At 39.8% G+C, this 18,738-nt stretch overlaps 1 protein-coding gene across 1 annotated transcript in view; it reads left to right on the top strand.

Annotated features, from left to right (window-relative positions):
• Positions 1-2,895: 2,895 nt before the first annotated feature.
• Positions 2,896-18,738, top strand: part of FOXN4 (forkhead box N4) — a 51,001-nt gene continuing 35,158 nt past the window's right edge. The window contains exons 1-2 of the mRNA XM_085633863.1: positions 2,896-3,887; positions 4,693-4,781. Of these exons, the coding sequence (XP_085489989.1) occupies positions 4,696-4,781 (86 nt within the window). The 5' untranslated portion in view covers positions 2,896-3,887; positions 4,693-4,695. The remainder of the gene's footprint in view (positions 3,888-4,692; positions 4,782-18,738) is intronic.

The following is an 18,738-nucleotide window of genomic DNA, read 5'->3' as shown; positions in this document are numbered from 1 at the left end:
AAATCAGTTCTATGATAGCTGCACCTCTACTAGGTTGGCTCAGGGCTGGCTAGGCAAAAAAAGGGTTAGCTTTTCTGGGTCTCCCCTTGCATTTAGGAGAGGCCCTTTCAAAAGTTAATGAAGTTCCTGGGCTCACCTCAACTGGTCTTCCTATGAGGTTAAAAACATCTCCCTACGCTCAGGCCATTGTTCTTATTCTGGGAGTAGTTTTCACACCTCATTGAAGCAAGATATTGCCTGGACAGCTGCTGAAGAGCTAATGCAAATTAGTCTCCAGGAGCTTCAGGCAGGAAAAAGGCAACTTTCTAAAGTTACTTTTCCTAAATATGCATTAAAAGTCTATATTCAACAATGCATTAGACGTTTAATAAATATGAAAAAAAGTTTCAGAAGGACCATTGCAGCTGTTTTTTGTCAAAAGTTATAGATTTTTAATCTATGATTTTACATTTTCTAGGATTCAGCAACAGCCCTGCCAGGGAAAATAGCTTTTGAGGCCTTGTCACTGGAAGAACTTGTCTATTTTGATTTCACACGTTCCACTTTTAAATATTAGCCAGTTTACCTTTTGGGCACCAAGATGTACTTCAGTGACTTAGTAATATTTAAAAGCAGGGATTCCGCCTCTCAAAAAGGGTTATTTTGACAGGTCTGTACAGCAAGTTTAAGTTGCTGCAGTCAAGCTACATGGGTCTGTCACAATCAGTGGTGCAGTCCTCAAGTGACATTTACCTTTCTGATTGATAGGTGTATTTCTACACAGTATATTTTGGCCTTATATGAAAGCTAAATATTCCAAATTGAATTAACCATATTCAACATGTTTGATGGGGGGGACAGGCCCTTTACTCCAGGTTAGCAGGGGTAATATGCACAGAATTCTCAATCCAGCAAAACAGATATGGCAAAAATGTGAGGATAACCACACAAAAGACTGATATTTCTAACAAAGAGCATATCAGAAGATAACTAATGTAGAGGCTGATTTTTATAGATGGTGATGGTATAAACAACAAAAAACGGTTTGAAGTAAGAAAGTAACTGACTTTGGACTGGAAAGACTATTCTAAGAGAGATGTATCGAAAGAAGAATACAGTGCAAAATAGCAAGGCTCTGAATTGAGAGAGAAAAATGAGACAGGCAGGCGTAGAGCTGATATAAATGGGCAGATTCACTCAAAAGATTACAAGTGATTTGATGTATTCTTAATGTCTCTATTCTCCAAGGGTAGCAAGGAAAAACTAATAACTCAATATTGCCTATTATACTTTCTGAGCATGATGTTCCACTTGAGGGTCCCCAGACATTGCAAAGGTAAGGTGAAAAGGGTCAGAATAGACTTGTGTAGGCATTGAATCTGCTATCACTTGAAGGATTTATGAATCAAGTTTCTGATAAAAAAGAAATCTACTTTTTTCGGGTCATTGTACAAAGGTGGCTAACGAAAGAACTGAGATTGGACTTGCTTCTCATTTGTTTCTTTACTAAAATGTTACAACTGCTGAGCTACTAGAATGCTTGTGTATGTCCTCAGAAGGGACTGCAACTGGGAAGACGTGACATGGAGGTAAAGTCCTGATTAAGCATGGTATTCTCTACTACACCAAATTGTGACCTCTGTACCAGTCCTTGGAACCCTCCTCTTTTCTGCACTGACACGGGAGGGACAACTTTAAGGGAGAGCAAGTTTGGCAAAATTGAAGACGACAAGGAAAGAGACAAACCCATTATTACAGGTCTGCACGGAAGAACTGCAAGAAAGGGGAAGCAGTAGTAACTAAGGCAAGATTATTTTTTTGGGGGGGGGGTAAAAACCGTATGTTGAGAGTATGGGTCGATCAGAAAAGTATGGTCATAAAGGATACAGGTTGGAGCAATGGGTATTACAAAATTGTATGAGAACATTATGTGAATCTTTGGAGATAAAGAAGCGCTTTTAAGAGTTGAGACTGGTGGATGTTGAAAGGCAGAAATGTGAGCAAGGAGAAAATCATTTTGCGGGTTAGACATGTTTTTGCCCTCCTCCGCTCTGGCCCAACAAATGTTAACTACTCATCAGGCACAACGTATCCCTAAGGGTGTGCGCTCTAAAATTGAGCTCACTTAAATAAATTGGCTTCAAAGGGGCGTTGCAACAGTTTGGAGTATAAAATGCAAGGCAGGCCAACAGCTGTACTTTTCGAAATCAACAAGATTATGAGAATCACAAGTGCTTGCCAATATATATCCAACATTACGTTAAGATATATAAAAGATAATGAAGGTACCAATTTAGTGTGCAATAAATAACTTGAAAGTAGCTGCAGAGTAGCGATTTAGACACTCTGTGAAATAAATAATAATATTTATCCGAAGCGAAGTATGAATATCTGTCGCTTGTACGAACTGGTCTTAAAAGTAACAGGTAATTAAAAAAATATAGAACGGCCGCGGCAATAAAACCAGTTATGCTGTTGAAGAAACGTCTCCGCTATAAAACTGGTGTCACTCTGAGCTTTTACGAAACCCGGAACCAGCGGAAAGAGGGGAGTGGGAAAGACCAGGTCTTCGCAGGGCTGTTTCTATTCATTTGTGGTTAATTGCCAGTAAAAGCGAATCCACGAAGCAGGAGCATGTAATTGGGTCTTTCTGGGCAGTTGTTTTTCTCCTCAGAGACAATGAAGCCTGCCCTCCGCCCTCTCAATCTCTTTCGTCTTCACTTCAGGGAAGGCAGAAATGTCCCCTCCCCCAAACCCCCGCGCCACCCCGGCCGCCTTTCCCGCGAATGCGGTGCTGCAGCCCGGGCTGAACCGCGGGCTCAGCGGCGGGACCAGGGGAGCAAGCTGAGGCGGATCAGCCACTTGTGCCAAACAGTTTCACTTCAGAGGTCGAGCCCCACGTACACGTAGCTGCCCGGCGCAGAGAGCCACAGAGGCGGTAGCAGCAGGCGGGAGAGGCTCCTAATTCTGGAGAAGGCAGCTGCAGAGGACGTCCCGGCTGCAGCACCAGCGCACACCAAGAAGCCACCGCAAACTCCCAGCCCGAGTTCAGGAATCATTCACTGGCAGCAGCACGCAAGTCATTCAGCCTGCTCTCCCCACGTTTCGGATTTGGACTATCCCAACGCTTTTATTTATTTCCTCAAGGGACATGTCCGGGGCGGGTCCACTTGCAAGAAAAGGGGTGATCTTTCAAGCAGATACTTTTTTTCTCCCAGAACAACCATCATCTTTCTGAAAGAGAGTTTTGGGAAGCTCTTGGCCTTCCAGTGGGGACGTCCGTCAGGCCTTAGAAATCGCTGAGAATGTAGAGAGGAGTTCGAGCGCTCACACAACTTTCTTAAAGACACAGTAACCCATAACAGGTGTTTCAGCTCCAAACTACGATCGTTTTTAAATTTAATCAGCTTCTAAATGTTTTTTCTTCTAAAAAGGTTTTAAGAAAGCATTTGTTTATAAATTGTATTTGCTTGCGCAGACGGACCCGATCACCTTTTCTCCCTACCTCGGTATTTGCCCCAGCCGTGAAGAGTTTTCTAGCGACAATATAAGCCCCTTATGGGAATTTGCGCCTGTTTTCTTTCCCACGTTGAAAAAGGATGGAGGCCAGATTAAAATACCACACCCTGTGACGAAACAAGAGGCTTGTAGTAAAAATATCGTTTGGGGGGGACAAAGGCGGCTGAGGAGAAAAAAGAAACATTGACTGTGATGGGACATTCCCGTATCCCATTGACTGTGCCCTATAACTGACCCTGTGAAGTCTTTGCAGAGACTGCGCATGCGCCGGGCTGGACAGCTCCTGAGAGGGAAATTTAAAAACGGTTCGAGACAAGAGTCTGCAGTCAAGTCACAAAGAGAGAGCGAGAGACCCCCATACACAGCAGACAGCAGCACAGCCACCACAGGTAAAACTCCCACCGGCACTTGCACTGTGCTGGAGCTCAATAATTATTTCTTCAGCTATGAAAAACATCGCAACATCCTTTTTGCTCCTATTTTAATGTAATTATTCTTGTGAAAAGCACTGGTTTGCACTGGCACATGTGGGCTTTCTTTTCTGCTGAGCTGGTCCTTTCAAGTGCTGTCAGAATCTGTTCTCTTTCACGAAGCACCTCTAGGTCATTTCTTTTATGCAGCCTTTTGTTTTTCATTTTTTTGTAAAAGGAAGTCTTAAGTGGGGCAAGAAAACCAAACAGGAATTTGCTTTGTGCGTGCCTGGGAACATTTGTAGAATGAGGAGTTTGCAGAAGCGGTGATCGTTCTTAGATAAATGATGTTGAGGAAACTGCCATGAGTACTAATTTGTTGTGATTTTAAATGTCATAAAACGCAAGTTGTGCATTCCAACCAAGTCCGGCATCAAAGATAGCTGTTTCCGAGAAGAAGGCTCACATCCTATATCTTTTTGCTAAAGTCATAAGTGTTTTTATAGAAAAACAATTTAGTATAATAGTTTTTGACTTTTCCACCGAGGTAATTTAAATTTTTATGGTCCATTTTCTACAGGCCAGGGGTGCAAACTTTACCCGTAGAAGGTCTCTGATATTTCCGTCTGAATTTTGATACCAAAGTTAAGGGTAATTTTTAGTACCCTAGTGATATGATCTTCTCTTCGAGCCTTATGTATTATACAAGCTGTGCTGAAACGCTGGATAGCTACCCTTTTGCGAGGAAAATTATTTCTCACACCCCCCGTTTTTCCCCCTAAAGGAGATGATAGAAAACGACATCGCGTCCATAATGTCAGGAATTATTCGACATTCAGGACAAAATCACCACCCTTCCGCGCAGGAATACAGGTGAGAACAAGTTTTTTTTTTTATGCTGACCACCCGTGGTAGCTAGCTGAGAGTCATTCTTAGAGATTTCAAGAGTGCTTTTGTTTATTCGTATGATTATAATGCACTACTCTTTTAAATTGTGCTCGCCAGATATTGTAATTCTTATGCCTGTCATGAGATGGGCCAACAGTACATAGGCTTGTTTCAGTGTATTTGGTGGGCTCTATGGTCAATTCTAATGATTGTGTTTTGGAGTTCCAGTTTAAAGTGATGTGCTGGTGTACAGTAGCAAAAGCTTACATTTAATGTTATTCTTCTGCTGTTAAGCTAACAATTGATGTTTTGCAAAATATATTTACCAGCAAATATGGCGGCAAAGTACACAAAATAAAGGGTAACCCAACTGAGTGTGAGTAAGCACTCTTAACAAATTCATCCCAGCCAAAAATAGTGCAGAATCGGGCTACTATGCAGACTGCATATTCCCAGAGAAAAATGGCCACATTGCACACACGTCAGACTTAATTTGAATTGTTACATTTAGTTGCAGTCACGTGAGGAATCCGACAGTTGCTTGAATTCTGCTCTGCACAAAGCGTCACCGTGATGCCTCACTAATAATGACTTTGGATAATGTGATCTTTCACAGACTGCTAAGGTTTGTCAGTCCTGAAAGTGCTGTACTATACTGGCATAAAGGCTGCCACTGCCACCTTTCTTACACAGAGCGATTAAGTATTAACAGATGAAGGATTCTGTTACAAATAATGTGCGCCAATGGTACTATATGTACACTTAGATTTAGTGAAGAGGAAATGGCTGGAAAAGCATCAACATTTTACTTGTGTTACTACCAAAATGTTTACTACATTTTTCTCTGTTGAGTTTCTTAGTTTGAATGTTTTGAGCTTTACTTATAAAATAAACCCTGCATCTGCAATGAATGCATCTTGAGTAAATCCTGTTTCTATAAAGTTGCTTCTTCCTTTGTAGTATCCGTTCAACAGTGTTTTTATTAAGTTATTGGTCAAAAAGTGTGTGCGCAGAAATACATCCTATCTCTGTGTGTGTGTGTGTGTGTATATACATATATATGTGTGTGTGTGTGTGTGTGTGTGTGTGTCTGCGTGTGTATATATACGTACTAGCATACCAGAGTCACGAAAAAACAATGAGAAATGTGTAGCCCTTCATGAAAGAGCACTTTGGATTATGTCAAACAAATCTGTAAGACTGCATAATTTTAAGGAAAGAATGGACCTGTCCAGTTCTATCAGCTCTGTTTACTCGCCCTGCTGTCACCACAGTCCTAGACTGGAACTCGCTGTCCGGAGCTCTCCATGGGAGGCAAGGGCGGAGGGAGGGCCTTAGACCCTACATAACGGGAAGTGATCTCCAATTAGTGGGAGGGAGGCTGCCTATTTCTGAGAAATTCTTCCTTCTCTCAGGATCTTTCAATGGTATAGTTGTACTCTGCCGGACGAACTAGGTTCTTTCGTGAATATAAAGGGGGTATAGACAAAGGGGATTTTCGTGTTACACTGAGACACGAATAAAACACCGAAGCAGCAGATGCAGATTATGAGAATCATGTTCACGAATAGTGAGATGCTGTTGCTTCTTGAATCAACATATGGACAATTCTCTTCACTTATGTTTGGTGGTTTCCTATTATTATTTCAGCATTGCCCGCCTCCAATGACATATATTATTTTTAAAACATGTAACTTTTGTCCGGATGAAATGATTGCATGCTGGTGGTGTTCACTCTTGTTGTAATTTTGTCCAGAACGTTCTCCGGTACTGTCAATGTTGATGTCTTTGTGTACCTTTATACACAGTTTATTGACTTGTGCAGCAACACTTTTACAAAGCTTTAACTAATACCGTTTGACGCTCTGTCGAGGCATTGCCAGTCACAAGTCCCTGGCTTATTGTCATTTTATGTCCCTTTATGACAAACACGTGCACTAGAAGTCTTGGTTTGTTATGCGGTCATGATTGTATTGAAGATCGATGAAGTCCATTGTATCAATTAGATTGTTTACCATAGTCATTTAAAAAGATGGCTAAACACGTTTGATAATTCATAATTGGTACAACACATTCCACATCCCTATTACTCTTAAATTATGACTGTACCAATTTATTGTTAATACACATACTGAAAAGGGAAAACCCTTACCTCGTGAGAATATTTCACTGACATGACCCAACATGTTTATTTTTAAATCAGCCCATTTGCGTGTCTTTTGTATACCACTCTAAATACTTTAGCATGGTCAAAAGATCCGACTTTGTTTGGTGCAATCCTCTGGTGCTATCTTGAGTGCTTCTTCTGTGCACTGGGATTCATCTTTTAATTAAAGGCCGTGCCTGTGTACATAATGGAAATATACTTTGACCCCAGCATGCAGATCTCAGAAGTCACTCTAACACTTGTTGACACTGCTTTTTCAGTTAGTAAAACACTTTCGGGTTAAAAAAAAAAGTCAGAAGCCTGCCCATGAAAATATACACTAACCTCCCCTTTTTATGTCAAGAGGAGAAAGAAGGCGCCTCCGGCCATTGCAGTGCATTTAAAAATAAGTATCAGACAAGCCAGATATTCCCAGGCTTCTCAGAAGGTTTCTCAGAAGGATAGAAAATAACACACACAAAATGCTTGGGTATTTTTGGTACTTAGAGGGCAACATTATTTCCCCAAGTACTAAAGACCGGCTTACCTATTAGCTCAAAAATAGATATTTGAGGGCTCGCCTCACCCACAACTTATCGTGACATACTTAATCCTTGACGACATCCCACACTGGAGTAAGATGGTACTACTACAGTGGACTCAACCAAACATGGGAGTTCTTTGATATTATTTACAGGACAGTAGACAAAGGTTCAACTAAAATACCTAAGGGGTATACCCCAAGAATATTTCTTTATTTTGGGTACCTTTGATATGAGTTAAAAACAAGCGATACATGAGTAGTGATTTAAATAAATGTTTCACTTAATCATAACCGATTGCCAACATGTTTCGACCATTCAAATGCCAAAATATGGCAAACGGTTTTATTCAGGGCTACAGAGCTCCCTACCAAACTCATGAATGTAAATCATGCCAAAAATGAGACACAAAGCTCTCACACCTGTCTGTTATAGGGTGGACTAGGAGGGGCATTTTTTGAGCAGTAACTGAATCAAAGACATTTGGAGATCCAGGAATAATAAGAAAGGAGACATCGGAATGGGTATAAAAGTGAATGAGGCATTTTGACTTAAAAAAAACCAGAAGTTGTACACAAATATTTTATTTTATCAGTTCCCGCCCGCCTTCAGAGAATCTTTATGGCCTCCAGACTTCCCACGACCTAATTCTGAGGGTGCTCCAGCAAAAAACTTGGGGGTCTGGTTTGAAGAGGACCTGCAGTTCACAGAGCAAATTAAGAAACTCACTGGAGTTTGTTTTGGCACCCTCAAGTCACTTAGAAGGTTCTTCCCTTTGCTTCCGAGGCCGGCCAAGGAAATGGTCGTTCGTGCTCTCATTCTCTCCCGCATTGATTATGTCAATGCTATATATGTGGGGATTCCTGGATACCTACTAAAAAAACTACAGACCATACAGAATGCCGCGGCTAGACTTCTGTTTAACATCTCTGAAACATCTAGCGTAAAACAGCATTTAAGCAAGTTGCATTGGCTGGCTGTGGCTCAGAGAGTGCAATTTAAAGCTCTTACTCTGGCACACAGAGCTCTGCACGATCTTGGACCTATGTAAATCAGGAAGCGTTTTGCTTTCTATGACAGATCGTTGTGCTCAGCCACCCACCGACGGATGGTGACCTCACGTTTCAGCAGAACACGGCTGCGGGGTCAGTCTCTGTCGGTCAAAGCAGCTATGGCATGGAACTCCCTGCCCCTGGAATTACGGAACACTCAGGACCTCAGACTTTTAAAAAAGCAACTGAGAACCTTCCTCTTCAAGCAGTCGTGTTAAAGTTTCGCTCCATCGGGTCACTGTTATTTTGCGCGCCAGGACACTCTTGAGTATTTGTGCGCGGTATAAATCCATTATAACATAACATAACAAATGACAAAGTGGATGGTGCGAGAACCACACTGTCTCCCAATAAGCCCTAGTTTAACAATATGAATAAACATCTGCTACCCTGCAACAAAATGATTATCTGTACTTGAGTATATGTGCATCATTATAGATGCTTACTGAAGTGTACCATTTAAAAAAAAACATCAAATTGTCCTACAACCTTCTTTTCCTCTAAAATTCTCATCAATTTCATCTGAGCCATGTCCTAGCGTTCTGTTAATTTCAAGATTGCATTGCCCTAACCTGACTGGGCCATTCAAAACGCAAGAAAGGTGGTCCCTACTTATAAAAAATGCATGAAGCAAGCCAGCCACGTCTTCATTCAGAGCATATTTAGAGAAGATGGGCTATGTTCCTCACTACTGTTTATAGGGCAACACAGAAAGATAGGGTTGAATCAATGCTTTCATTGCTTTAATCCCCAAAGGAACTGTGGCAAATGTACAACATGAAAAATACTGATGCAAAAAACATATATTCAAAGAAATTGAAGAAAAAATGCAAAGCCAAATATATTTACGGAAAACATCAACAATTAAAAGCTTAGCAACTAATACTTATACATCAAAAAGTGGAGCTGTTTTAAGATGTTTCCAAAACTGTACAACTATCTATACCTTATAATTACGATGTATACAAATGTTAAATGAACCTATATCGAGCCAATACAAAATATTGAATTTTCTAAGGCTCCACAGCTAAAACCTCCTTCCAGCCCATTTGTGGCAATGATAGCCTTCATAGTTATGAGCAAATGTGCATCAGTAAGATTTGCATGTATGTGGCAATGTTTCTATTTCCGATAGCAATAAATCATATTTGCCTAAACTATACAAAGTTTACCTTCATATCTGTATAATGAATTATATGATTTATTAACCCTTTTTCCTTTAGTTACTGTGTAAAACTGTATTGTGTATCATGATAGTTCATTTTATATTTAACAATGATATACATTCACTGAGCTCCAAAGTATTGGCACAGTTACCATAATACCGAGAAAATCCAGACCTTGATATTACCGGTATCAGACTTCAGTTTCCATAGAGGATAGAGCCCCGAATTGTCAAGTCTGTTAAGAATATAAAATGTTTTCATGGTAAAAACAGAGAGTAAAACAAAGTTAAAAAAAACACACAAAATTATAAAAGAACATCACGGAAAAGTAAAATTGAAGGCCAATCACAATGTAATTTACTATTTTCCAATATTTTATCTTCATTGCATTAACGTTTTGTTGTATGTGCATAGGTTGTCAAAAGACGACTAGGAAGACTTTCACCTAATCAATATTAGATTAGATTTTCTTAGCTTTTGAACAGTATATATCTTTAACACCAGACAATAAAACCAGCTTATCAGATACAAACATAAAACATGATTCAAAGCATACCAATGAATAAGGAAAACTATGAACTGGGTGTAGTATGGATCCGTGATGGAAAGGACCCTTTACCAGCGATGCTAATAGTACTGACTGCATTGTGGGTTCTGCATGACCTGCCCTATTTTATACCGTTACTGTTTTTATTTTTTGAGTTCAGTGCATGAGCTGACACTTGTGTTGATATTTTCATAATGTATGGTCATTACTAGTTCCAGGAGGGGGACACTGGTCAGATATGGGGTATCTTGATAATGATGTGACATGTATATTTCATATGTAGCCAAATGCAAATAAAATTGGTTTAAAAAAAAGAAAGAAAAATACGAAAGATAAACTGTTAAAATGTATGTATCCAAAAGTCCAATATTTAAAATCATTAAAATGGAGTGTGGTAAGAAGTTATGTTCCCTTAAACCATCCACAGATCAAGTACATACTCTGTGGCCTCGATTTTGAGTGCCTTAAGGTATTTGGGTTTTATTGAAACCTGCAAAATCTGAAACCTCACAATTCGGAATTGTGTGGTAAATAGCACAGATTGCGAGTTTGCCACTAAAAATGGGACATAATGTGTGGATTTTGGTGCCTTTTGCACCAAAATTTTCACCGCTCAGTATTTACCTTGTCTTGCTCCCTTGATACATTTCTACAAGTGTGACCTGCTGAAATTTAAAGTGTGAAAAATTCAGAGGGTGCGAAGTTTATTACACCACGTGCAATTATGACCCATACACAAAAGGTGTATGCACATGCTCACAATTTAAGAAGACACTGGTAATTGATTCCAATATCTTAAAGCATAACATCCGGTCCCTCCACACAAATCAACATTTAAAATTCTTCTGTTAAAACTCTGTTTATTAGCCCTCATTTAGTCTCGTCACGGTTCCTCATATGTATTTCTCATGCCAATACTGAACTATCAAGACCACAGATCAAGAGATCAAAATTTTATCAAGAGCATGTCATCTTTAAAAGAAAGTGACCTCATGTATGGCATCATAAACATGCAATAATTACCAAAAGCTCCCATAGAGACACTCCTGATTACTCTCAGATTGATCAGTAACCCTTCTGTTGTCTGACTGTGCTCCACTAGTTCAATGGTGGGTGTATATGACTCCAAATAGGTAATATCTTACATGATAGTAAAATGGATATGGAAATACCCAAAGTCGTGCTGGAAACCTAACAGTGGATCTTGGAACAGTACATAGCTCAGTTATCCAAAGGACTTACTGCACCAGTGACTGAGAGTGATCATATATTTAGTGTATTTTATTGTCAACATTTGATCGAAATTATCTGCAAAGCAGTAGGAGAATAGATGGTGGGAGGCAGTGGGAGAATGGATAGTGGGAGGAAGTGCCCTCAGTCATAGTGCCTTATTGTCTATTTGTGATACATTCCGATTTTCTCATGTGTGTGCTGTTGGTGACTGTGCTTTATAAGATATTTGCTGTGGACATAAAAATGAACCACATTTGATGATGCGTTTAGTTATCATAACTGCTTCATTTGTTTTATGGTTCCCAAATCTTGTGTGATCATTCTACTATGATTATTGGCTCCTTGTGTGATGTCATTCATTATATCAGGTGGCGATTTCACTTAAATCACTGATTATAGATTGCTTGGCACCTTAATGTCCATATGTACTGAAGTTAGTTACAAAATAATTAATTTTACACCGTTTTCTATGATTAGGTAGAATACGTCTTAGTACAATATATTGTAATGTTGTCGGTAATGTTCATTTCATTGTCATCCATGGTTTCCACACTCTAGTAGTTGTGAGAGTCTTCCTTTACTTCTTTCAAATGTTCTTTGCATTTAAAAGATGTTGTAAAGGCAACATCTAAAACAGAGTTGCTTTGGATTTGAAGATGATTTGTTTGTTATCTTTAATACATTTCCAAACTTGTTCTAGATGTATCATTACGATGCTGCTTAGTGGCAGAGACCTTACGTACTTTTACTAGATTTTACTAGTGCAGCTCAATTGTGCCTGCTCAGTTATAGACGTTGATCTTTTTATGATTTTTTTCCTTGGTTAAATCATTGATTTAAATTGTACTTTTTCACATCTCATTAATTACTATCTGAATTTGTCACTGCTAAAGATGTAGAAGGACACACAACCTTTCAATTTCAGTTCTCTACTAATTGCCATAAGTTGTACAATTCCTTAGCTGCAACTAATGGTCAAAACAAATGCTCTGGGTCAATGCTGGGTCAATCTGTTCTAACTTGTGTTCGCTACTCCAAAGGGCATATTTATAATTGTCACTAATATTTTTAGTCAGTCTGCAATTCTAGAACCTGTATTGCATTCCGTCTGGGCAATACATTACATTCAGCACTGAGGCAGCCAAAAAAAGTTAGTTATCAAAGAGCAGGATACAGATAAAAAAGTCCTTAAATAGATGAATTACCATTGCACCTAGGGGCATCTTTCGTGGTTTTTGCTATTCACGTTTCAGAGTGGATAGTTACACCTCGGTGTAGGCTTATGTTTCTCTACCCTGTCCAGTGAGGGGGTGGAGTCTCATACAATTGTATTTACTTTACTACTTGAATAACTTCATGACTGTACTTTACATTTTGCCTATTGCATGGACACACCTGCCACTGGGGCGAAGATATCCACTAGGAAGATGAAAATCTCCCTATGAGAACGTATAGGTAAATTTAATAAAGTTTATTACTTAACAACAAATACAAATATTTTAATGTAGAATATAGATGTAAATGTATTTTGAAATATTATTATTAATCTGGAAATAATAATAAAAAATCACTCCTCTGATTAAATGTGTTTTAAATAATAAAGTGATTTGAATATATTAATTAGGTTTATTTATAAACAATAATTTAAAAAAATACTACCATTCTTGTTTTGACTAAATATTGAGTAAACTTGAAAAAAGTTATTCATTTAATCAATTTAAAAACGTTGTAAGTTTGTAAATTGCATTTTGTAGTACGTGAGTAGTACTACTTTGCGTACTATAAAATGCAGTTTTTGAATTGGGCTGTTTCATCACAGGTGAGCTGCAGAATATTAATCTGAGAAAATGAAAAACATATTGAAATAAAGTAGACAAATTTGAATCTTCGTGAGATTGAAATCAGCCAAACGTTAACAGTATGAGAAAGTCTTAACAAAACGAGTGACAGCTGAAGACAATGCAGTAGAGTGCATAATTGCCATGCTTAAGTATAGGATGTAAATGTGATGATTACTTCATAACAATACCAGTAGTATTCGGAAACTTAAAAATAATAATAAAATAATGTCAAACTCCTAGGATACGTGCAATATCAAAAGAATACATTCACTTGTACAGGTTTGATCATAAAAGAACCACAGTTAAGTGTGGCCTTAAGTCCATGGGTTCAGAGCAGTAGCCCATTACATTATCATCTCACCCACTCCACCCGTTATTAGAATCAGCCTCTAGTGGGCCTCTCACCACCCTCCTTCCTGTCCCTAATCAGCAGCTTCTGTGTCAAATCATGACACATTACATAGATGGTGCAGAATGGCGGGCCAGATAAGTGGTCAGAGATGCCCCTACGTCTTAAATGTAATAGCTGGATGAAAAGAGGGTCTGACCCACTTCACCCAATGCTTGGAAACAGAAGTCTGTAGTCAGTTACTCCCCACCTGCATTTCAGTCTTTTGGTGGCAGCTGCCCATCAACCATTAAATACCTGGGATGACATCACCTAGGGGTGGGAGGAGGAACCTAAGTTAAGTATGGAGTGTATTCCATTTTTACAGTGTGTCAGCTCACTAGATTTGGGCCTCAACCAAGCTATCCAGTTTCCTAGAGCAGCAGTCAGTAGTTCCCTTTGCACCACCTTACAGCCCTTCACCAGCAGTTCTCATGCCAAAGATGACATTATGCAGAGGAAGCAAAAATAACCTGCAGCTATATCCATAATGTGAAATCCGTAAGGTGGTAGGTATTGAGTGAAGTTCGTGGGGTAGAGATGCTAAGGGGAAAGGAGACTCTAACTTACACCTAGAGTCCATAGTTGGACATTCTCAAACTTCCCTGAGAACTAACCCAACCTCTCTAAAATACTGTTGGTACTAGGACTTTGTCTACAGCAATTCCCTGTAACAGATCCTTTCCTATGGCACTGAGTGAGTTTTTCCCCCTTCCAAGCGCTCTTATATTCTCTAGCTGAACATGTATTTTGGTCAAAGCTTGACATGATTTATCTTACACTTATACTCAGTAGTTAAGGTAGTCAAATATCCTGTCTTGCCCTTTTCGTGTAAGGAAAACTGAAAGGGACGCAATGTCTCAAACATATGTCACAGGCCTGTATGTCTGTAATGAAAAAAATGTATTGTCATTTGACAATGTATTTGACGAGTGAGGGTAAATTAATTGGAATTCCAGTGCAGTTCTCATTGTGAAAACGTGAACTTAACATAAAACTGCTGCACAACTAAACGTTCTTGTTGGCCATCACAGTACACATGGATGCACTCCGGGATTTCATCTCAGACACTTAGGAAGTCTTGACATACACTGGCAGGTGAGGTGAGGAGATATGCTCCACTACGGAAGACGTCAGTTTCTACTGCTCGCAGCAAAGTGCATTTAACAAACACAAAATTCACAGCCTATTCTCCGAATACACCTATGGGGCATAAGTCCCGCACATGTATTCTGCTTTTGATATGATATATCCTCACTGTAACCTTTTATATCCGTTAGCCTCAGACTACATCAAATGGGCAGTATTCTAAAATATCATTTATTGTTTTCTGCACGCATTGTAAGGAGTGCATCATATTTTTTCCTCTCAACTCTTTGGAAGTTGTGCTTGATTCACGACTTTTAAATGGCTCATGATTTGGGAGGAGAATTACAACAGGCATATATATTAAATCTATTGAGTTTCTAGTCCTCAAATTTAATTTAACGACCTAATGCATTCTGGAAGATTTAGTCGTGGGTCGCTATAATTGAACAAATCATAATGGAGCATGGTGTCCCAGCAGCATCTGGTAACCCTAGTCAAGATTAGGGAAGAATATGGGGAGTTTTGATTAGGTTGCATTGATAATCCACAGTTTCATGTTTCAGTACAAAGCCCATCTTTCATAAAGGCAGACAGGGAAGCCCATTACAGCCTTACAATCTAGTGGGTTGGATGAGTTTGTGACTGGCTGTACCACCTCCCATGGGAGCTGGAAACAGCACTGGCAATTATGTGGGAGCCAAAACAAGAAGCAAAAGCAAGCACAGTCTGCCCAGGGGTAAATGGTAAGGGCATAGCATACTCTTGCATGGTAAATGATCTCATTATTTAAAAATCTGAGCTTGAAATTCATAAAGCTGGTCCATATTTCTCTGCCTTCTAGGCTAAAGTAATTCAAGGTGGTTTTTGATGCAGCCCAGGTATCTATGCTTCGCCTAATGCATTAGTAAGTTCGGAGACTCACATAAACACGAGGCATCCTAATTATATTCATTAATGTTATTCGCACATTACCTTAAGCTTTTTCTCTAAGTGTCATGGCAGTCATACACCACTTACGTCTTGAGTAAACTAATGAATTGTTTGCACATGCAACATGATGGATAACCAGTTATGAGTGTGAGATATACTCCGAACACTTAAACAAGATGATAATTTGAAAGGCTGCATGAACCAGACTTCCCCTAATTCCACCAACGGCGTTTAAAGAAGGCCACACAATGTTATTTGAAAACACCGTTTTCTTGGGAACATGCGTGGTTTGTGAATCTCCGAAATAATTATTTCCCCACAAACACTGGAGCATTGACTTTAAAATAAGACAACATTTGTTAATTCAATGTTACTTCATGATATATGAATATGCAACTACTACATCTAAATGTTTTTTCTTCACTGGTTGAATATTGTATTAAAATGCCTTCCTGATACTTTGGCGTAACCTACTATTATTTTAACAGAATATCTGATCACCGTTAGAATGTGCAAATTGAACCACCACATTCCTACTGATAAGCAACAGGCAAGTTATATCTGTGATGTAATTTTGGGGCAGAATGAGTGGATTAATGTTAAGGCCACAATCTTGCATATGCATAGAACCACTATGAGTTAGTTTCATGCACCGAGGCTAGACAACCGACATGGGCACAACATTGGAGGGTTTCCACTCATTCCTTGAAAACAGAAGCCCACCCATAGGATAAGTACTTTTCACCAGTTTTATGGGATTGTACAGTTGGTAAACTATTATGTCCTGACATGTTTTACTCACTAGTGGAATGGATCAGAAGGGATTATTTAATAGTGAGGACTGAAATAAGAAAGGCAATGAATTACTGCCAAGTTTTTTATCATTAGGGGAAGTCATCTGGTTAGTAGCTGTCACTTACCAATGGCATAACCTGGCCTTTGGTTCCACTGCACTATTTCTGGCCACATATTTTGATCTTGATTCTCTAATGGCCCATGTGGCCGAGCTGTCAAGGCTTAATCTCGGATCCGAGGAACAATTGAACTCGGATACTGCCTAGCACGAGCAATAACACTCAATAAATTTACCTTTTCAATCAGGATTATATATAGTAAAGAATTTAGGTTTTAATTCAAAACAAAAATATAACAAAAAAACATGAAGATACGATGCCAGGGCTAGTGAAAAAGTTTGTCATATTTAAAAACATCACTTCCATTAGTGTAGTACAAGCACATCTACCAGGGCATTGCTGCGAAAGAGCTGGGTTGGATGGACGTCACGTTGTAAAGCCCTGCAGGGCTTTACAACGTGACGCATCTCCCTAGATGCATCACGTTGTAAATAAGGCGCAACGTGGTGCATGGTTTACGCTGCCACTGCGTCACAGATGTGACGCAACAGCGGCGTAAATGTGGCGCATGGGGCTTGTAAATCTGCCCCTCTGTTTTTAAAGCAGCCCATGGCACAGCCCTCAGAGACCATTCATAGCTTCATTCTTGTCCGCTTTTTGAATGCATTCTATCCATGTCAGAGCTCTGTCTGACCACAAAAGGCTGACGGTAATTGGCTTGATCACTTTGGCATATTGACTCCTAGATATGCCTGGATATCCTACACTTGAAGTCCATCCAGCCCAGCTCTTTCGCTTTTGCACAATGTTCACCGCATCAAGGGCATGCCACATCAGGAGCATGAAAAATCTGAGATATTTACCCGGAGTCATATACGCCGTATGTAAATAATAGAAATTAATCAACGTAAATCTAGCATTCCTAGATACAGTATATGAACATGCAAGTATTTTTGCCCAGTCTGCTTCGAAAATGGGATGTGCAAAATACTCTTCCCTTTTCTCTCCAAGCCCTACTAGAGGTGTTACTATATCATTCTGTAGTGCCTGGTAAAGACATGTCACCACCCTAAAACGGTCCGACATAGTATATAGCACCTGGCAAGCACTGTGCTGTTGAGGCACTTCCACACCAATGCCCCAGTGAAAATGCACTCTGGCTACTAGTGCCCGATGTAAAATAAATTTCCCTCTCGGGATCTCAAAAGAGGCATAAAAATCCTCAATTGATACAAGTTCTCCATCTCTATAAACATCTCCTATTCTATGCACCCCATGGTTAGACCATTCTGCTAGGCCCCTCAATCCGACGTCCGGATTAATTTGCTCCAAGCGTCTCAAGAGATGTCCGGGGCATAAGGCACATGAACATGGGGTCGCTGGAGAGCACGACACCAAAAGTGTTGTGCAATCTGCAATGCAATGGGAGTCTCCCAAACAGACCTCCTTGGAGCCAAAAAAATTCTGTACAGAACATATATATCTGTTAAAAACTCCATATTTTCCTCCTCAGGAAATCTCCGAGAATGGATCCATTGGACAAACCACAGCAACTGTGCTGCCAAAAAATAGGCCTCAAAGTATGGAGCCGCTAATCCTCCTATAATAGTTGAGCGTTGTAATTTTGATAATGCCACTCTGCAACTACCTGTTCCTCGTATAAGACTAATCAATAATTAAACGAGTTCAAGGAACATCATACAGGGTATAGTTATAGGTAGTGCTGTGAAAAAGTAAATCAGTTGAGGGAGCGCCACCATTTTTGCTACCGCTATACGTCCTGCCACCTGTAGCGGCAGTGTCTTCCAGAACTCTACACATGCACAAAGACTTCTAGTGGCCACACAGATGTTACCATCCAGTAGGTTGGAGGGTTCATGCTATAACTTAACTCCCAGATATTTTAGGCATGTTCCATCCCGTGCAAGACCCCTAACATCTTCAGGTTGCAGTGCATCTTTTAGTAATGGAAACAGGTAAGAATTATTACAGTTAATGCATAGACCGGATGCTTGGCCAAAACGCTTTAGGAGGTTTATCACAAATGGTAAATCTACTTTTGCATCCCTCAGAAACAACAACATATCATCTGCATATAGCGCTGAGTAATGCACGACGCCCTGTACGTCAAGTCCCCTGTAGACTCCTGCAGCT

Source organism: Triturus cristatus, chromosome 11 (genome assembly GCF_964204655.1).
Source record: "Triturus cristatus chromosome 11, aTriCri1.1, whole genome shotgun sequence".
NCBI classification, from domain to species: domain Eukaryota; kingdom Metazoa; phylum Chordata; class Amphibia; order Caudata; family Salamandridae; genus Triturus; species Triturus cristatus.
This window is presented reverse-complemented; position numbering and strand designations above follow the sequence as displayed.